Source organism: Bidens hawaiensis, unplaced genomic scaffold, assembly GCF_021521415.1.
Source record: "Bidens hawaiensis isolate Kalapana, Puna unplaced genomic scaffold, B.hawaiensis_p1.1 tig00038508_1, whole genome shotgun sequence".
In the NCBI taxonomy this organism is placed as follows: domain Eukaryota; kingdom Viridiplantae; phylum Streptophyta; class Magnoliopsida; order Asterales; family Asteraceae; genus Bidens; species Bidens hawaiensis.
The window spans coordinates 67,570-89,945 of record NW_027496755.1 but is presented as its reverse complement, the minus strand read 5'-3'; the positions used below and the strand labels follow the sequence as shown (position 1 = coordinate 89,945).

General features: G+C 41.3%; 1 protein-coding gene across 1 annotated transcript; it reads right to left on the bottom strand.

Annotated features, from left to right (window-relative positions):
• Window positions 1-11,451: 11,451 nt before the first annotated feature.
• LOC143590371 (uncharacterized) lies at window positions 11,452-16,129 on the bottom strand. The gene is made up of 12 exons (XM_077070873.1): window positions 16,062-16,129; window positions 15,865-15,984; window positions 15,641-15,782; window positions 15,376-15,546; window positions 15,125-15,280; window positions 14,683-14,789; window positions 14,513-14,603; window positions 14,281-14,422; window positions 13,783-13,939; window positions 13,584-13,700; window positions 13,361-13,487; window positions 11,452-11,776 (listed from the first exon to the last, which is right to left on the bottom strand). Exons 3-12 carry the CDS (start codon window positions 15,770-15,772, stop codon window positions 11,627-11,629), a joined length of 1,350 nt encoding a protein of 449 aa, XP_076926988.1. The 5' UTR covers window positions 15,773-15,782; window positions 15,865-15,984; window positions 16,062-16,129; the 3' UTR covers window positions 11,452-11,626.
• Window positions 16,130-22,376: the final 6,247 nt, after the last annotated feature.

Below are 22,376 nucleotides of genomic sequence, written 5' to 3'. Positions count from 1 at the left end.
TCTTTTGTGAAACCAGAAGGAGCTTCCATGTAAACTTCTTCTTTAAGTTCTCCATGTAGGAAGACATTTTTTTACGTCAAACTGGTGAAGAGGCCATCCTTTATTTGTAGCTATTGAGAAAAAGAACCCTGATTGTGTCAATTTTGGCCACGAGAGAAAAAGTTTCGGAGTAATCAATTCCGTATGTTTGAGTATACCCCTTTGCTTCCAATCTGGCTTTGTATCTTTCAATGGTTCCATCCGGCTTATGTTTTATTGTGAAGACCCACCGACATCCCACTGGTTTTTTTCCAGGGGGAAGAGTACATTTCTCCCATGTGTCGTTTTTATTTAGTGCATCAATTTCAGTTTTCATTGCCTCTTTCCAGTCTTTGGAATCTAGAGCTTGCTCTACAGTAGTTGGAATCTATTCAGTATATAAGGATTTGGCAAACTCCTGGGCTTCTGTGGATAAGTTTCCTTTAGCTATGTTTGCCATTGGATATCTTGAACTTCGAGCTTCCTTCTTAGGAGTATATCTTTTTGGAGGCACTCCTCTGTTGGTTCTTAGGGGGAGAACATATCTAGCTGGTTCAGCTTCAGTTTGATTATCCTGTTCATCTTGCGATGACTGTTGTTCTGCCTCATAGTTGGATGGATCAGGGGACTCAATGTTCTCAACAGTTTCAAAATTAGTGGTTGAATCAATGGGAGAATCAATATGATCTTGAGTTTGAGAATTACTTACCTCTGACGTCAGGTTGGGGAAATCATTGTTAGTAGTACTGTTTGTTGGAATCGTGGATTGTGATGATGACTCAGTACTGTGATTGATTTCTTCTGATGATGGCACCCACTTCAACCAACTCATTGTGTCATTGTATTCCTTTTCCCCCTGACCAGTGTGTTGGGTATTGTAAAAGTATTCAGTTTCAAGAAAGTCGCAGTTCATAGTGGTGAACATATGACGTTTTTTCGGACTGTAACACCGGTAACCTTGTTGATTGACTCCATAACCCACAAATACACACTTTTCAGCACATGGATCGAGTTTGGAACGATCTGTTTTTAGTATGTGAACAAAAACAGAACATCCAAAGACACGAGGTTCAAGGATAAGTGTAGAAGGGGGTTTATGGAATTCAGATAGTGTTTGGAGTGGCGTTTTCAAACCAAGGGCTCTAGTTGGGAGACGATTAACAAGATAAGTTGCTGTGGTAAGGGCTTCAGGCCAGAAATATTTTGGAACTTGTGACTCAATCAGGAGGGCACGGGTTATTTCTAAAAGAAAGCGGTTTTTTCTTTCAGATACCCCGTTTTGTTCGGGAGTATGAGCACATGAGGTTTGATGGATTATCCCCTTTTCTTGACAAAACTGTTTCATGGAGTTATTTACAAATTCTCCCCCATTGTCATACCTGAGAATTTGTATATCTCTTTTGAATTGATTTTTTACCATGGCACAAAAACTCGTGAATTTTGTAAATACTTCGGATTTATTTTTCTAGAGGTAGGTCCAAGTCATACGCGTGCAATCATCAATAAATAGTAAGAAATACCGGAAATTTTGCCCCCCCTCAATTTTTGCCGGTCCCCACACATCCGAATGAATTAATGAAAAAGGAAAATCAACCTTAGTATCATTCGATTTAAAAGTATGTCTATGACTCTTGACCAAAACACATGTCTCACAGTTCAAGACTTTATTTGAAGGAAATAATTTAGGAAATAAACGATGCAAGTAACCGGTGGATGGGTGTCCCAATCTTCGGTGCCATAACCAAGCCTCCCTATCTGTAGATCCATGAGCAAGCATCACAGTACCTTGTTGAGTCACTTCATCCACTTAGTATAACCCTTGGCGCTCAGTACCACGCCCAATGATCATTCCCGTCCTGATGTCCTGTAAGATACAAAAATTAGGGTGCATTAGAACCACACAGTTTAGTTCTTTTGTAACATGACTGATCGATAACAATTTATGAGATAAGGATGGAACATAGAGGCAGTTTTACAATTTCATGTTTGTTGAAATTTGAATAGTTCCTCCTCCCTTTACTTGGAGGACTTCTCCATTTGCAGTATGAATTCGAGATTTTTTCGGTTTTGACATCAAGCACATGTCAGAAATTTCATAGGTCATCGTATCGGTAGCACCACAATCAAAAATCCAAGAATCATTATTTTTTTCATCCTTTGTTGCCATGTTAACTTCCCCAATATTGAAAGAATTTTTTAGTTCCTTTTTTTTCAAATTAGAAACGTGAGGGGGGCTTTCTGTTATTTCTGAAACTTGGGTTTTGTCTAATAAGTCAAGAATTTTAGGGCTAAAAAATTGAGGGTTCAGAATTGACAAATTGGAACTACATGGATTTAAAGGGGAGTTTTTAGAAAGTGAAGGGTTTGAGAGGTAATTCCCAAACCCTATACCTGCGTTGTTCCCCTTTTCTTCTTCCTTTACTGCCGCCATGAAGCACTCTCCCCCTTCTTGTTTTCCGGCGCCGCTGCCATGGTTGCCGCCGCCGCCATGGTCGCCGCCGCTGCCGCCGCCGTTGATGGTGGTCTCTTGATTGCCCACGGCGGCTTCTGCCTTGCCTTCTTTCCCTTTTTTGTGGCCATCGGCCCACCATTCAGGGTACCCCACAAGCTTGAAACATTGTTCTTTCGTATGCTTCGTCATGCCACAATGGTCGCATTTTAACTTGGTTTTATCGGTCCGGGATGATGACGGATTGAACTTCTGGTCTGACCGGCGACCTTTTGAAACGAGGCCTAATCCATCGGAATCGCTGGTCATGCTCAACCCCGACGCCACCCCTTGTTGTATGGTTCCGAAAATGTTCTGATGGGCTGTTTCTTTTCGGACTGCTGCATATGCGGCTTCGGCAGACGGCAAGGGGTCCCACCGGAGTATCTCCCTTTTTATGGGATCATATTTCCGGTCGAGTGCGTTAAGAAACTGGAACAACTTGTTTTCTGATCTGACTTTGTTGTAAGTGGCGATGTCGGTAGAACACGTCATCGGGTTTGGATCTCTCCGTTCAATTTCTCCCCATATGCCTTGCATCACGATCCAAAAATCTTCTAACGGTACGCCATTTTGCTTGAATTCGTTTGCCTTGACATGGAGATCGAAAGTTTGGAGTTTATCTTTGCCGCTGCTATACGTAACCGTAAGGGCATCCCATAGCGTTTTCGCTGTTGGGAACTCTGTTAAGTTACTAGCAATGGCGGGCTCGATATTTTGGATTAGCCATGAAAAGATAACCAGATCATCCTGCTCCTACTGATCATAATTTTCATCAGTGGGTTCTGGTGGGTTTTGGGTAAGATGGTTTAAAAAAGCTTTCGATTTCCCCCCTATGGCGACTCGTATCATCCGAGCCCATAGAGGGTAGTTTTGGCTTGTGAGATTAAGGCTAATTTTCAGGCGATCCGAAGGATTTGGTTTGGAATTTCGGTTTTGGGTTTGAGTTTGGACTCCATTTTTAAGGAGGTTGGCAATTTGAATGGCTAGGCTGTTGTTGTCTTCTTCAGACATGGCTTTTGGTTCTGGTAAATGATGAGCACAAACAGTTTTTGGATCATTAATACAGCTCTGATACCATATTGTTCATGATAATCAGAGGAATGATAAAGGAATTGAATTGATTGTTTTATATTTCTTGTATATTTCAAAAGAAACCATGTACAGAACTTATAGGCTATACAATTTTTACTAAGAAAGGAAATTTAGTAAAAGACATTAAAAGAAATGGCTGTCAATAAGCTGCTCCTGGAAATTAGCCTTGAAGATGCCTAATTGTCGATCTTGATTGTAGGATGGTCAATGGTGTATTTTGGGAAATGATATAAACTGATCCCAACTTTTTTTAAATAAAAAATATTTCAACATTGTTAGTGAAGTTAAAGAAATCCATCAATAAACGACGTGCCAGTGTTTTGTCACCATGCATCAGTAATACGACTAATTTGGACAGCCTTACAAAATTGTTAATGATCCATTGCTAAAATAATCCTTCGGTGATCCTCGGTAATTACCCTTGACCATATTTCTAACGGCCGTATACTGTCGTTAATCGGTCTAGTGCGTTAAACGGGTTGTGTTCGCGAGCTGGAGGGTCTGAGCCGAAAATTTGCACAAACCCGAACCAAACCTGAAAATCATGTGAGACACGTGAACCTGAACACGACACGAGTAATTATGGGTTATCCCGAAGACAATCCGTTTGACTCAAAGGTTATATTTTTATTATGTACAAAATTAATACGTAAAATTTATATTTTACAATAGAAAGCCTAAATATAAAAAAAAATTGCATTTCAATTATAAAATCTGATGTAAATTTACTTTCAAAATTTAAATTTAGACACTAGAAACCAACCAACATAATTACTATTATATATAATTAAGATCTTTGGTGCCGCAAGTGTCCTATTAAGCCACATTGCGGCACCATATTGGTCCGTGATTTTTTTGTTTTTTGTTTTTAATTCGGTTACCATAATGTAGGGATAAGCAAAAATTGGTATGGTACCGATTGGTACCGTCTGTACCAAATCGGTACCAAAGTTTTTACTTTTCGGGACCGGTACGGTACCGGTATTTACCGAATTTTACCTTAAATACCGGTGCCGTCCCGGTGGTACCATACCGGTACCAAACCAAACATTTCGGTACTAGTACAAAAAATTTGCAATTTTCGGGATCGGGATTTTTGGTACCGGTACGGTACCGAGCTCATCCTTACCATAACGAATGTAATGTAAAACGACTAAATGCCATTTTTTTATTTTAGTTATGGCAGCATAACAAACCTCACGGACACCAACCAAATTAACACAAACTCGCCGCCTCAGTGTCCGTGACTGACAATGTTCGGGTTTTACCAACGCACAAGTTTACCAACCGACACCTCCCCTCACCCCCCAATTGGTCATTGGTCCACCTCAATTTTTATATTTTTTTTTTCGTTTTTTTTAGCTTAGTAACCTTAAAGCATATAATCAAAACGGATCGAATTCGTGTCGAGTTACTGCTTCAATGCCCGGGACCGACAACACCTAGGTACCACCGTCTAGGTTTGCCGACCAAATAAATATCGTTTTAAATATTTTGTTTTTTTCATATGTTAATTTGACGAATTAATTTTTTGGGTTATAACGCTCAAATTTTACCAATAGTGTGTATACCGTAACGAACGTAATGAATACCGACCAAATTCGTGTTGACCCAATGTAGTAACACTCGGGTTTTACCGACGCTCGAATTTCAACGCTTGTGTTTTGCCAGCTGCCCCGGCGCATTGTGCCGAGTAAAAAAACTAGTTCATTACATAACCCAAAATAATAATAATAATAATAATAATAATAATAATAATAATAATAATAATAATAATAAATAGGTTAAACGAGTTAATCTGTGAACCCATAGGGTTAACCCAAATCCGACCCATTTATTTAAGCGGGCTCGTCCCAAAACTAACTCGTACATGTTTATGCCAAACTCAAACTTGTGAATTTCATGATAGGTTCGTTTCTTGTTTTCGCGTGGTGTCAGAAATTCTTACCCCTAGTAATCACGCGGATTTGATTGTAGGTGATACTATTTTGTTTTGTAGTGTTTGTAGAAAAATTATACACATACAATAACGTTTGAGAACACAAAAGTTTGTTTAGGGGGTGTTTGGGATTGCTTATTTTCACCAACTTATAGTTTATTAACATTTTGAAAAGTAATAAGGTGTTTGGGATTGCTTATATTATGACAGGAAAAGTTTCATAAGTTGTAATGAGATGAGCCGATAGGTTGCAATAAGTTTGTAATGATTGAAAGAGAATACATAGGAGCTCATTATAAAGAGCCAAATATTACAATCTGGACCCTCTAGAATTATAAACATAAATTATTTAGTCTAATATTCCCCCGCAAGTTCAGGCCGGGAAACGAGCTGCAACTTGGATCTTAAAAACGTAAAGCGCTGAGAGGGTAGTGGCTTGGTGAAGATATCCGCAACCTGATCACTTGTGGAAATAAATTGAACATTTAGTTTTCTTTGAGCCACTTGTTCACGGACAAAGTGAAAGTCAACCTCAATGTGCTTTGTTCGAGAACGGAAAATAGGATTAGCAGATAGGTAGGTAGCCCTTAGATTGTCACACCAAAGAATAGGAGGATTTTTGACTGAAAAACCAAGCTCATGTAGAAGTGACTTTAACCAAATCAATTCAGCCACGATATCAGCAAGTGCCTTGTATTCAGACTCGGTTGAAGATCGTGAAACAGTTCGTTGTTTACGGGCAGACCAAGAGATGAGATTCGATCCAAGATAAATGGTAAATCCCCCCGTGGATCGACGATCGACTGAACAACCAGCCCAATCAGAGTCAGAGAAGGCTTGTACCATGGAGTGTTGGTTTTGCCAATGGACATCAGTAAAAGCCTGCAAGAAAGAGCCAGATGTGTGATGTAGAACAAGGCCCATATTGGTAGGCCCTTTTAGGTAGCGTAGGATGCGTTTAACAGCTGCCCAACGGTTCTCTGTAGGAGCATTCATGAACTGACAGACACGGTTAACAGCAAAAGCAATATATGGGCGAGAGAGAGAGTGACATATTGTAAGGCTCCAACGACTTGGCGATATCGCACCGGATCAGAAAGTGGTGGCTGTCATCAATGGTCAACACTTGGGAGGGGCTCATAGGCGAAGAGACCGGTTTACAATCAGAGAGGCCAGATCGATGAAGGAGGTCCAAAAAGTACTTTCTTTGTGACAAAATTAGATCTTTGTTATGATGAATAACTTCTATTCCCAAAAAATAGTGAAGTCTGCCCAGATCTTTAACGGCAAAGGTGGAGCTCAGCTGAGTGATGATGTTGTTAACAATGTTCGGGTTGTTTCCGGTGATGATAATGTCGTCAACGTATACAAGCACATAAACAAGATTATCACTGTTGTTCATAATAAATGAAGGATCCATCTTTGACCCTCGGAAACCAAGTTGAAACAGAACGTTGGATAGCCGATAAAACCATGCCCGTGGGGCTTGTTTGAGCCCATAAAGAGACTTATGAAGAAGACATACATGATTTGGTTTACTTGGATCAATAAAGCCTGGTGGTTGCCTCATACAAATTGTTTCATTCAAGTCACCATGCAGGAATGCATTTTGAACATCTAGTTGGCGAAGAGACCAAGCATTTGTCACAGCAAGGGATAAAAGAACCCGGATTGTTGTGGCTTTGACAATGGGACTAAATGTCTCATGATAGTCTACACCATGCTGTTGAGTAAACCCTTTAGCAACAAGGCGTGCTTTATGCCTAGTTACCATGTCTTGTGGATCTGTCTTCAACCTATACACCCACTTACAATCAACAATATTAGTATTAGGGACATAGGGAACCAAAGACCATGTTCTGTTCTTACGAAGTGCTGCAAACTCCTCAGTCATGGCGAGACGCCACTCCGGGGATTTGTTGGCAACGGTAAAAGAAGTAGGCTCGATGGGTGGTGAGGAAGTAGTATGTAGGCAGAGGGGTTATAGCGAGTAGTGAGTTTAGGGTTTTGGCGTAAGTTAGCTGGACGAGATCGTGAAGGGGGCGGAGGTGGAGTAGGAATATTTTGTTGGCTAGTAGGGGAAGTTGGGGTCGTGGAAGGTGAGACTTGAGGAGATGATGAGAATGTGGAGTGTGAGGCAGTAGAGGGTTGCGGTGATGGTGGGTCATTGGTAGTAGTGCTAGGAGATGAATTAATGTCTATAGGATCAGGAGTGGTATGTGGAATGGAGTCAGGAAAGATGGACACATATGGAGAACTAGAGGTAGCGGGTGATGGGGATGGTGGTGAAACAGGAACCTGAAAAGGGAAGACTGTTTCATTGAAACGCACATGTCTAACAATATATATTTTGTCTGTTGCGGGGTCAAAACAACGATAACCGTGATGGTGAGGACTGTAACCGAGGAAAACACAAGGTGTGGATCTAAAATCCATTTTGTGACGGTTATACGGGCGTAGATAAGGAAAGCATTGACACCCAAAAACGCGAAGGAAGGAATAATCTGGTTTGCGATTAAAAATGTGGTGAAAAGGAGATTTATTGGAGGAAGTTCTAGATGGAAGACGATTAATAAGATAGACAGCGGTTTCGAAGGCAAAGTGCCAGAATCGAGGTGGAAGAGAAGAATGGGCAAGGAGAGCAAGCCCGGTTTCCACAACATGACGATTCCGGCGTTCAACAATTCCATTCTGTTCACTAGTGTATGGACATGAACGACGATGAATTATACCAAGCTTGTTGAAGAAGGGAGAAAGGTTACGAAACTCTCCCCCCAATCAAATTGCACACTTTTCAATTTAGTATTAAACTGTCGTTCGACCATGGTGACAAAGTTGGTAAATGTAGCAAAAGCATCTGATTTATTAACAAGCGGATAATACCACATGAAACGTGAATGATGGTCAACACATAATAAAAAAAAGCGATGTCCATCACAAGAAACGGGAGGGGAAGGTCCCCAAACATCACAGTAAATTAAGTCCAAAACATTAAGACTTTGAAATTTAGAATTATGCAAAGTAAGTTTGGAGGATTTCCCCCGTTTGACAAGCAGTGCATGAAGAACACAATTTATTAGAAACATGTAAGAAATTATTTGAAACAAGCATACGAAAAACACGTTCATGAGGGTGCCCGAGACGTTGATGCCAAACGTCAGATGGTGCTTTAGTTGCTGTGAAGACTTGCTTGAGAATAGGCTTGAGTTGAGGAAGGCGAAGCGAGTAGAGCCCGTTATCACTTGGAACCATGAGAAGGGTAGTGTGTGAAGACTCGTCCTTCACAACAAAAAAAGAAGAGTGAAATTCAAAATAAACATCATTATCTAGGCAGAATTGTTGAACAGATAAGAAGTTCTTGTTAAGGGCAGGTACGTGAAGAATATCAGACATTAGAAATGTTTTATTAGGCGAGAAAAATTTGGAAGAACCAATGTGCAAAATGGGTAGGGGCTTACCGTCACCAACGTGGAGTGAGTCAATACCTGAATAAGCGTCGAAGTTGTCAAGATTCGATAGGTCCGGGGTGACATGGCCATTAGCACCTGTGTCCGGGAGCCAAGTTGCCCCAGAAGTGGATCCAGTTTCTGAGAATGAGGCAAAATTGGCCTGAGAAGCAGACCTGGTATTACCCGGAGAATGGTTTGGGCACTGGGACGGTAGGTGACCAATACCACAACGATTACAATGACCGTACACCATGTTTTGGGTTGAGGCCCATGCAAATTGTCGTGAGGGGGCAGATCTAGTGCTATCACGTCCCCTATTAGAGCCACGGTATGTTCCGCGGTTAGAACCCCTACGGTTGTTGCGGTTTGGTGTGGGACGAGAGGCATAAAAGGCCTGTGGTGAAGAGATAGGTTGGCTCACCGGATTCAGTTGATAACCGTATTGGGATGCCAATTGTTGTAATTGTGTAAATGAAGGTGTATTATTGTTATTATGAACATGGGTACCTGCTGTGGCAGCAAAAACCTGAGAGGATGTACCAGAGACATCAGATAGCGGTTTGTGCAGCATGAAGTCATGGTCAGAGAGCAGGCCGGTGAGTTCGTTGAAGGTTATCGGTGGGTGGCGTGCCAGCAGAGTGGATTTCAGCCCGCTGTATTCATCACGCAGACCAGAAAGTGTAAGCATGATTAGATCCATAACTTTCATGGGCTCGCCTATATTTGTCAAGGCAGAAGCGAACTCCATGATACGAGACAAATAAGCAATAGGTGTTTCATCTCCCCTCATCATGATCCGAAGCAATTGAGTTCTCAAGGTAAATTCTCTTGAGGTTGTGTGGGGTGCATAAGCCCGTTCTAAGGAAAGCCAAAGATCCCTAGAAGTTGTTCCTTGGACATGTTGAAAAGAGGCCTCAGAGATGGTGGACAGAATCAGCATTCAAAAATGCGCATCATTGGCGATCCATCGAAGATAATTAGGGTTGTCGGTGGAGGAGGATTCTCCTTCTTTGGTCAGTTCAATAGGAATTGTCGGGTCTGGACATGGAATTGTCCCATTGACATAATCGAATAGATGATTTGTTATCAGAAAGGGTTCAAGCATTGCTTTCCAATACCCATAGTTGGTAGGGGTAAGGGTAAAAGGGAATTTGTGGCTGTTATGGCCAGTTTTCTCAGCAGAAGAGAAGGGTTGTAGGGCTGCCATGGTTGATCAGAAAAAAAAAAAAATTGGCCAGAGAAGGAGGGCTGGTGATGGTTGGGATGCCCTTGGCTTTGGATACCAAGATGAACCGATAGGTTGCAATAAGTTTGTATTGATTGAAAGAGAATACATAGGAGCTCATTATAAAGAGCTAAATATTACAATCTGGACCCTCTAGAATTCTAAACATAAATTATTTAGTCTAACATAATGTTATAATTTATTAACTTAATGAAAAGTTATAAGGCGGTAAAATAAGGAATCCCAAACACCTTAGTTACAAAATAAAGTTACAAAGTGTTTAAAAAATCAAAAAAATATATTTCGGTGACAATTTTAACTTTTTATTCTTTTGGGAAAACACTATATAATAGTAACCAAGTTTTAAGTTTGTTCTTATTAAGTCACTTATATTTTGTTTTATCTCAATTAGGTCACTTAGCTTTCAGTTTGTCTCAATTAGGTCACTCAACTATCAATTTGTGTTCTAAAACGCGAGGGACAACTATTTATCATCGTAAGTGATATAGATATTGATAAAAAATAAAAAAAAATGTTGGTTTTAATGACGTTTTAGTTATTTATGAACATATAATATGAAGGTTAAAAAGATAGTATTAGAACATTTATTGAAAGTTAAGTGACCTAAATTGAGATAAAATTGAAAGTTGAGTGATCTAATTGAGATAAACTTGAAAATTGAGTGACCTAATTTAGACAAAATAGACTACGAGTGAATTAATTTGAACAAATTTGAAACTTGGTTATTGTATTATAAAGTTGTCCTTTTTTTTTGGGATTCTTCAACAACCCCTTGTTACTGTTTCTAATAAAAGTTTTACAAAAATATATATACTTTTAGATTATATGTGGATTGGGCCGGTAAATTTATCTTATTGGGTCGTTCAAAAAAAAAACGTCGATAAGCTATCCAACGATTTCTTGTATTCCTCGGTAATTATCGATAAAATTTTCAGTCGGTAATACACATTTGTTTAGTCTTGAAGACTTGAAGCAGTATCGATCACCAAGATTTGCCGCAAATAACTTTTAAAAGTTAATCTGATTAAAACTGCCATAAAAAAATGACTGCTGTAATGGAGAGCATAGTATACAACTATACATAATGAATAAATGTTTTTGTTAATGATGCTACTGGTAACAAAATGAAGATTTGCAGACATGATCAGATAACTTTATTTATGTATGTATCATGCAACTTCATAACTAGCACTTACTTACGGACAATTCTAATTAGTATAAAGTATAAACAAATTGATTAGTTTTATATCTTAAATTGTATACTGGATCTATAGATCATACAACTAAATCAGAGAACATGATCAAAGAGGTGATCCTTCGAGACGAATGTAATCATACATGACTCCGCGGAATGGGGTTCCTCCATTTGCTTGTGTCAAATATATCGCGTTCTATTCATTAGAGAATAAAACAGTTCGTGGTATATCTATGTTGAATAACCAACTCAAACCATGAATTCCATGTCTTGCAATTGCGTTGTCTCCTCCAATGATTCCAGTCGAAAATAGAGGCAAATCGCTGTTCGGATCGTTAACTCGAACCTGATTATGCAAATTCAGTTACATTCTTCATATCAGTTTGCACTAGAAATTTGAATTAGACTGATGTTGATATTACTCCCAATTATATTAAAAATCAGATAGAGCTATATCCAATTATACATACAATATAATATCTCCTACTAAATATATTAATTTAAATGTTAACAAAACTACAAAGTTGAAGGAAGCCATTTAACTAATTGTAAGACCCTAGAGATTCACCTAAACAAGTAAACAACCATTTTGATAGCTACTTATAGTGGGACTAATTAGCATTAATTTTCTAAATTATCAAAATAGACATGTGACATTATTCATAATATCTCGAACCATTCAAAACATGGCACTTGTCAGCCACGGCTCCACATAGGAGCATATATATTTTTTTTAATGACGTTTTGACTCTTCAGCAAGCCATCAGTAGAGCCGGCTGTTGGGTAACCCGGACGACCGGACTAGGCACTTAATTTTTGGGGACATAATTATATATATTATATTTTGAATTTTTTTATAAAATAGGTACAAATCTTAATCCTCTTCTTAGATATTGGGCCCAATCTTTTTTTACCCATAACTCATCTGAGATATTGGGCCTGCGGGTCTTTTTATTGTTACACGCTAGGGCTTACGGGTCTTTTTATTTCAGCTCGCCCAAGGTATTTAAATTCTCGGAGACGGCCCTGACCATTAGGTTTACCAATCACCAATACCCAAGTTCGAGCAATGAAACAGAATTTTAACCGTTCATTATTATAGTTTCAGCAACAAATTTATTTGCTGCTTCAAACGCTTTTATATTAAAAGTCATCATGTTTATTTCTCTAAAACTATTACTCCCTCCGTCCCATTACAAGTGTCCATATTTCCTCTTTTATTTGTCCCATTATCAACGTTTTCATAACCGGAACAGACACCGAACCGGACAGCCAACCGGTCGAACCGGTCGGACCGGCCGAACAAATTTAGTCAAAAAAAGACGGGTCATGCTTGAAATATGATTTTTCAAAAAAGAATATTTTTTTCATTGAAAACCGGTTCAACTGGTCCGGTTTTCCAGTCCGACAGGTCAAACCGGTTCGGACCGGCCGGTTCCCTTGCAGCCGAGCGAATATATAGAACCGGACCGGTCGGTTGACCGAATCCCGGTCGGACCGTTTCGACCGGCCGGTCCGGTCTCAACAACAATGCCCATTACAAATGTCTACTTTCAAAATTTATTAGTCAATTTCCAAGTTTACCTTTAAGCACACACAACTAGCATTAATAAACAATATGGTGGACCCTTTTTCAAGGGCATTATTGTCATTTGATTAGAAAAAAGGTAATCATTCAATCCACCTTAAACTTTATGTTTTTCAAACTAAGACACTTTGACCGGGACGAAGGGAGTAAATAATTTCAAAAAAATTGTAGGCAGGCCAAATCAATCTAGGTATTAATAAACACTCATTTTATGGGTATATAAACTATCCATGAGAAAAAATAGTTATGCATCTAAACTTGCATATAATTGTATTGGTGAAATAGTTCATGTGGGACAAATTATCTAGTCTAATAGGGTAATTAATGACTACAAATTGATACCTGCAGATCTGATACTTGTGCTGATGCTAGAGCCAATCTTAGTTTATAATTTCCATCCTTATTCACATTGTTAAGCTTGAACTTGATAGTCCATGTTGTCTTTTCATATGTATTGTCCTCTTTTTTCCTGTAATGTTAAGAAAAACACATGTTCAATACCATAAATCATATATGCACCCATCCAATAAAACTTAAATATATGCCACAATGCCAATAAACATACCGCGTTACGTGGGCAAAGAACCAATCTTTTCTATAATCACTTTCCCCGATTGTGAAAACCAAATCACCATTCAGGTATAGCGTAGCATATTTTTCCCATAATCCGTATTGTCTAAACCTGCTCAGGTAACATATTTGGAGTTCCTTTTTATCCTTTCATTTTTTGTTTTTTGAAAATCCAATACTGCAATAAAAGTCACCTGTTAGGATCATTGACAAGAAATTGGTTGGTAGATATTGGTTCAGGATCAGGAATGTAGAACTCCGCCGCAGAGCGGTCAGGTATCCCGATCTCCCATAAAGTCGGACCGTCTCTAGGAGGCTCGTAAACAAGATCACCAACATCGATATCACAGCCTGCTAGCAATAAATGAGGGAAAATAATACATTTAAATTGGTTTATATATGGAACACATAGTAATTCTTAATGTAACAAACGTTGTAATTATTTAAATCAAGCTGACCAATTCGAAATTTCAAATCCGTACAAAGTCACCAGTGGCGGACGAGGAAAAAATTTTACAAGGGTCGGTGTCAAAATTTCATAGAGGTCGATCGGGATTTTTAACATATATAAACCTTTAAAAAAAATTCGTAGGGGTTGGCCAATCCCTATACCTTTGGTGTAGGTCCGTCAGCCACTCATCTAACAAATTATTAGATAGAACATATTACTTATAGATGTTTAGATTGATGACCTGATGTGATGGTAATTGTTGTGGGGTTTTTGTAATCTCCTATGAAACCTTGGACCCAAGCGTATATATTATATGTTCCCGGCAAAATATGCTCGACTGAAAAATGGCCTTGTTCGTCTGTTTTACTCCAAAATTGGTATCCCTATGGATAAAAATGTGTTTAACATTAAATAATTTCATATTAGAATGTTACAACTTAGCGTAGATCTCCTTACTCACAAATAACGCTCACCTTGTTTTCTCGTTCCCATGATCCGGGGTCTCCTGGTGCAGCTAGTCCAATGTAAGCACCATTTGCGGGTGTTTGTTCATCGCTAATGAACCTAAATCGGTGCTAAAAAATATTATTCACTTTGCATGTAGTGTTTTTAATTGTCAGTTTATTGAGAAATGTTTCTTTACCTGTCGTATACGAATAATCTACCACTTATGACACCTCTTTCTTGAGCTTGTTGGAAGTCCTTTGATGCCGGAAAACTGTAAGGCCATTTTTCAACTTCTACTAGCATCTAAAAAGATTGTAATTCAACAATTATAGCATACTGTTAACCGAGTTTATTATCTATTATCTTTAAGCTGTTTGTTCGTTAATTGTTATTCTATCTCTAGTTTAAATATTATGATAGTTAATGATGGTGTATAAATATCATGAGTCGGTTAGTTTTATTTTCATCGTTTTCATTATAATATCTTTGTACAAAGAGATTAGCAGTTGGTTTTCAATTAAATAAAATATTATATATGTACCTGCGCATATTCAGTTCTTTTGAGTATGCGGATTCAATATCAAAGATTATTTAAGTTAAGTGAAGAAAATAAGCACATGAAATGAATTTGCAGCTACCTGATTCTTGGCATCTTGCCAAAGTGTAAGAGGGTCTTCTTCGATAGAGGTCGAATTGAGATACATAAAAACTGGGCCAAAAACTTTCGCCCACTGCTCCCCTTCAGAAAATTTGACAACTAAATCGTTTCCACCATAATGAGCACTGATAAACATCTGAAATTAGTTAAAAAGAAGACTTAATGGACTGTATTTATGAAATTTAAAAGCATGAAGAAGTTTGTTAATACAACAAATGTTGCTATTCTTACAGCTAAATTTGTCGGGCCCACATGAGAAGTAAGTTCTTGTTTTGTAGGCCCACCTGTTCTAAACTCGTTACTTGGTGTAATTTGCCAAAATCCAATAGGCAGGTCTGTAGATATCCATCCATGGACCTTTAGATCCTTGGTTTCACACGAATACTGATATTTATCATCCACCTGTGTGCCAAAAAAAAAAACAAGTAAACAATGAAACTAACGGTTTCCCATCGCTTTTAACTATATACTGATGTAATGCTATTGTTATGATTACCTCTCCTTTGAACTCTGGTTCCACTGGATTAACAAGTAGTACTGCCTCAGGATAAGCCAATGGTTTACCTCTATCGGGTAATCGATCATCTGGTAGAGGCATATACCTTTGTCTATCATCAGACATTGCCATATAACAAAACCTACAAAAGATAACATGTTTAATAATTGTTGATTTTTTATCCAATCATTTATGCTTATGAATCCATATCGAGATGAGTTTACTTGTCTTTTCTGAGCTTGAATGCTATCCTGGTTTCGTCAAGATTAAAACCGGGAAATCCCTCCAAATGTTCGTAAATTGCATACGAGTAGAAGCCAGAAGAACCACGAAGCAACACAAACCTTAAAAGCTTTTATTGTCAGTCATTATCTTCTTAAAGCCAACATGAAAGTACACGTACATATATAGCATATATAACCTTTTGTCTATTTTCAATGGGGCATGCTTTCCCGTGAGGGTGGAATCCCATGTTCTTGAAAACGATAGTTCTACTTGATCATCTGTTTCGACTATTACTTCACAACTTGTTCCCTCGATCCTGTAAAATGAGGTTGGCTACTAAGACTTGTAGCTTTTCATGCAAGATAAAACTAAATGAATGTCCATATGTATATATTTACCTTTCAAAAGTACCGGTTGTTCCTGGATTTTCAGGTGGACTCCAAACAAGATCCCAGTACCTTGACAAATTAATTTAAGGACTTTAGAAGGTTGTAAACACATTTGTGCCTTAGATAGAGCATACACAACGCTTCTGTCTTCCCGACTTCACCATTTTCTCACTCTTCACTCATTTCTTTTTCTCATCCCTCCCCTTACAAAAACTTTTCAGCGCGTCCGAAATTCACTCTCTTAACTCCTCTCCTCCGCCAGTCTTCCAACTAAAGGCCACATAGACGACTAAACGCTCAATAGAAAGTTCTCTTATAACTAGTATGACTAGTGAAGAGGTATGTACCCGCCTCAACATCGAGCAAGGCGGGTCAACCCACAAGATAAACACATTATGAAGGCACAAAGCCAAAACCTATGCGCATGGCGCATACAAAACATGCTCAGGCATCATCTGCCCAGGCACACATATGCTCGTGCATCACATATGCGCGCGGCGCACCAGCGCGCTGCGCATATCACATGCTCGTGCATATCACATCTGCGCATGAAATATCTGCGCGTGAGAATAAAGAGAAGACCTAGCGCATCCTCAGGATGGGCGCATACCACACATGCACATAATCGACCTCGTCCTTATCCAAATCAGGATTAGGGCAACCTTGATTGTGCACGTCAGACAACCTTCCAGAAGGCATCTTTTTAAGGAATAAGGATATGCTGATGTTGACAGCTGCTAAATGAAAGTCGGACAGCTCAGCATGACTCATGGGTTACCACGTGATCATAACCAATGAAAGAGCACCAGGTGTCTCCAGGGACACGTGGCGCAAATCGATTGGAGGAGGCCAACAAAACCCTAATTTGGTCTCAGCTCAATCAGTGGAAACCCTAGCACTATAAATACATCATAACGTACACAGTTACAGAACACACATTGATTCACATTGAAGCATATTCAATTACATTCACTGACAGGCAGCCCTAGTCAGTTACTTTCTCATACACAGAGAGAATCAGAATAATCACACAGAGTAGCATACAGTATTCAGCTATTAAGCAATACTCTCCCAATTCCCTCACTCTGAGATTATTATCTTCTCCTACACATACTTATTCTCACGCCGGAGGGTTACCCCAAAGAGGACCCCTCTGTCCCTTTCTGAGGGGTAAGTAACGGCGCTGTTCATTTTGTAGGTGGAAGAACACTGATCCAGAAGAACCATCGGTGAACTAGTATAATCACACCCGAGGAAAGTAGATCTGCTACCAGTGAGTAGATCCACGTTTCTTCATTGGCGCCATCCACTGTTACAAACGGCAATCAGATCTAATCAGATCTACAAAAAAATCAATCACCATGGTTTCTGGCGTTCGTAACGTTGATCAAGCTCTGGAGGATATTGAACGTGAGGGTGTTAACGACGGACAGCAGGTTCTGAGGGTTCCGCGTGATTCTACGCATACCACCAGCAACCGTCCCTTCGTCACAACCCCTCACGGCCAGACTGAAACTCCTCCAGACGATCTCACGTTACAAAATATGGCCGGCGCGAAACTGAAAGGACCAATGGGTCCAGAAGAAGAAACAAATGATCCGAATGAATAGCTCATAAACGAGCAGCGGCGTCTGATGGAAAAGTACAACGAAATGGTCAAACAGAAGAAGCTAGCAGACCAAACACAAAGGCAAGCGTTTGATAAACAGACTACAAAGAGGCCGCGCGCGCCGGAAGAAGGACATTCTGTTCACACTGCACACACTGAGTTCAGTGATGAAGAAGTGCATAGCATGAGGAAGACGCGGGATACTCATGCAGGAGGCTCACAGCTCCGCGCGCCTGTGAACATGGCGCCTGGAGCCAGAGCAGATCTGGATCTGCACATGCCATATAGCCCACCGGTCAGAGGGCAAGTGGACGTAACCACACCCTACAGACCAGCCATCTTGGTAAAACACTCAAAGTTTACTGCGCGCATCGCGCAGGCTCCCATCCAGCACAAGACCAAGATGCCAAGTGGTCTGGGCAAATATGATGGCACAACAGATCCAGATGACTTTTTGCAAGGTTTCTATAACACGGGAAACCTAGAGAGCTGGACGATGCCAACATGGTGTCATATGTTTGCTCGCTGCCTCACGGGCGCAGCGCGGGTATGGTTCGAGAGTTTGCCGACTGGGCAAATTGATGGGTTCGAGGAACTATTAGAAAAGTTCCAAGCCCACTTCGTACAGCAGCGCAGGCACACGCGCGATCCTGATGACATCATGCACTGCGTACGCAGGAATGATGAAACGATTGAAGATTACATCACTCGTTTCAATCAGGAGTCCCTGGCAATCAGGGGTATAACTGAGCAGCTCCTGCGCGTGGCCTTTATACAAGGCGCGCGCAGTGATCAACTCCGCCGAGCTCTCGTAAGCAAAGATGGTATGCCCACCACTTGGGCAAAACTAATGGAAGCCTCGCGAGTCTTCGCGAGAAATGAAAAACAGATTGCCCAAGATAGGGCAAGAGAAAGAGCGCATCAGGCTGAATCACCGCGCAGCAAAGAGAAGAGGGCCAAACAGAACTCTGTATGGTCCAGGTTGCAGCCAACAAGTTTTTCTTCCGCAGAAAAGCAAGTGCAACCAAGCTCACCCCAGCCCCAAAAAGATGTTCGTAGTCGCGGGGAGGGTGACAAGAGGGAGGGCGGCAGAGATCCTAGCAGACCTCTTCCAAGAATATGGACTTCCCTCACTAAAACACCTTCACAGGTGTTAAGTACTGAGAATGTCCAATTCAAGCCCCCAAAGCAACTACACTACAAGGGACCGCAAAACAGTGGCAAATATTGTGAATTTCACAAGTCCCCGGGCCACAACACCGACGCATGCCATCATTTAAAGGATGCGATCGAGAAGGATGTAAAGTCAGGCAGGCTGGCTCACTTGGTGAAAAACCAAAGAGTAGAAGATGAGCAACCGGAAGGAGCCTCTGCCAACAAGAAATACAAAAGAATCTGTGTGGCTGAGGGGGGACGACAAGGGCAGACATCAAAAAAGAGAAGCGCGCAAATCAACGGAGATTGGCGCGAGCAGCAAGTTATCTTCCCAAGAATCAGGGGAGGCCCTTCAATAAGCAGTCCTCTCATCATCACCACACACATTGCTCATTACGAAGTGTCAAAAGTCCTGGTGGACACTGGAAGTGAATCTGACATTATGTATGAGCAGTGTTTCAGAAAGTTAGACCCGGCAGACCAAGCGCGGCTCGAAATTGTGAACGCACCAATCTGTGGTGTTTCAAATGAAATCATCCATCCCCTTGGTCAGATTCAGTTTGAACTAACTATGGGGGATGATGAGCACAAGCGAGCCGAAGTTGTCAACTTCTTGGTCTTGCCCACCACGTCATGCCACAATATGATCCTGGGTAGGGGAACGATTGCCCAATTTAATGCTGTACCGTCGCCAGCGCACGGCGCATTGGGGTTCCCTACACCTACAGGCGTAACATTTGTTTACCGCGATCATTTGTGCGCAGTGACAAGTACGCCGCGGGAAGGGAGAATGAAACTTCCAATGGCGGACAATGCGCCAGAGAAGTGGATTTTAAACCCAAAATTCCCAGAGCAAACGGTCACAATTGGCGCTACCATTTCAGACGAAACGAGATTGAGAATGAAAAAGTTGCTCACAAAATACACGTCGGTTTTCGCGTGGCAACACTCCGATATGACGGGGGTCCCGCGAGACTTGGCGCAACATTCTCTTAACACGTTCAAGTCGGTGGAGCCAATTGCTCAGAAAAAGAGAATCATGGGGGATGAAAAGGCGAAGGCCATGAATGAGCAAGTGGAGGACCTGTTGCGCGCAAACATCATCCGCCCGATCCGATACCAGACGTGGGTAGCCAATCCTGTGATGGTAAAGAAAAGCAACGGGTCATGGAGGATGTGTATTGATTTCAAGGACCTCAACAAAGCATGTCCGAAAGACTGTTACCCCCTCCCAAACATCGACGCAAAGGTGGACTCCGTGGCGCCGTTCAAGCTCAAATGTTTCCTGGATGCCTACAAAGGCTATCACCAGATTCAAATGGCACCACAGGACGAAGACAAGACTGCCTTCAGAACCGACAAGGGTGTTTTTTGTTACACAAAAATGCCTTTTGGTTTAAAGAATGCGGGAGCCACCTATCAGAGACTTATGGATTCGGTTTTCAATGAACAAATTGGAAGAAATCTGGAAGTCTACGTTGATGATTTGGTGATCAAGAGCAGGGAAGAGAGACAAATGCTCAAAGACATCGAGGAAACTCTTCAGCGCCTAACGGAAGTTAACATGAAGCTCAACCCGAGCAAATGTACTTTCGGCGCGGAAGAGGGGAAATTTCTTGGTGTAATGGTCACTAAGGATGGTTTCAAGGTGAACCCTGAAAAGGTGGAAGCCATCCTTGACATGCCTTCACCATCCACCATGAAAGAGGTTCAGAAGCTGAATGGTAGATTGGTGTCAATCAACAGGTTCCTAGCGAACCACGCCAGCAAATCTACTCCATTCGTTAACACTTTGAGGAATTGCTTGAAGAAGAGCCAATTCAAGTGGACGCCTGAGGCTGAGCAAGCTTTCAGTGAGATAAAAGAATGTCTCATAAAGCTGCCCGCGCTCACAGCTCCACTTCCTGGCGAAACACTTACATTGTACTTGTCAGCTGGTGAGCGCGCTATAGGCGCAGTATTATTGGTGGATCGCAAGGGGATCCAAACGCCAATATACTATGTGAGTCGGGTGCTGACAGACCCTGAGACGCGCTATTCCATCATGGAAAGGTTAGTTTTGTCACTAACACACGCGTCGCGCAAACTTCATAGATACTTCAATGGTCATCCTATTGAAGTTCTGACTGGTTACAACATCCAACAAGTCCTGCGACGCCCCGCGCTCTCCGGAAGGCTGACAAAGTGGGCGCTGGAGTTAGGTGAACACACGATCACCTATAAGCCCCGTCCAGCAATAAAGGGTCAAGTTCTGGCGGATTTCGTCACGGAAATCCCAGAGGGAAAGATTGAAGAAGCTCAGCGCGAGGTAGATCCTCCGAGAGCAAATGATGAAAAAGATGTTTGGAGGCTATTCACTGATGGAGCCTCCAACAACGAAGGGTCCGGCGCAGGCCTCAAACTGATGGACCCTGAGAATCATGAATATACTTATGCTATTAGGTTGGACTTCAAGAGTACCAACAATGAGGCCGAGTATGAAGCCCTGCTGGCTGGTCTGCGCATTGCGCGCAAGTTTGGAGTTAAAAGGCTAGAGGCCCATGTTGATTCTTACTTGGTAGCTGCACAGGTCAATGGCTTTTATGATGCCAAGGAGAACACCATGCCTCTATATCTAGAGCAGGCAAAAAAGCTCGTTGAGCAGTTTGACTTCTTCAAAATCATACACATCCCGCGCAGCGAAAACAAGTCCGCTGACGCGTTGAGTAAGATGGCATCAACTAATTTTGATCACTTTGGCAAAGATGTCAGGGTGGAAGTGATGAGCAACCCGTCAGTGCAAACGCAATCTGTCCTTGTAATTCATACAACCCCTTCATCCTGGATAACTCCAATAATGGAATTCCTGAAGGAGGGGAAGTTACCGGACGATCGCGCACAGGCGAGAAAGATAAGACACAAGGCGCAGAACTATGAACTACTTGACGATACATTATATCGACACTCTTATCTTGGGCCGCTCATGAAATGCTTGGATGCTGAGGAAGCGAACTACGTGATCAGAGAGATACACGAAGGAATCTGTGGAATTCATGCTGGCCCGCGCATGGTGGTTGCCAAGGCAATGAGCGCAGGCTACTATTGGCCAGGCATGTACTTGGACGCTTTAAAAGAGATCCAAAAGTGCAAAGCATGTCAGAGCTATGCGCCAAACACCATGCGGCCAAAGAACAACTTGATTCCGGTAACCTCAGCATGGCCTTTCCACAAATGGGCAATCGACATTGTGGGTCCCCTACCGCAGGCGCCTGGGCGAGTAAAATTTTTGGTTGTGGCAGTAGACTATTTTACAAAATGGGTTGAAGCCAAGCCACTAGCGAAAATAACAGCCGAGTCAATGAAGCAGTTTATCTGGAGC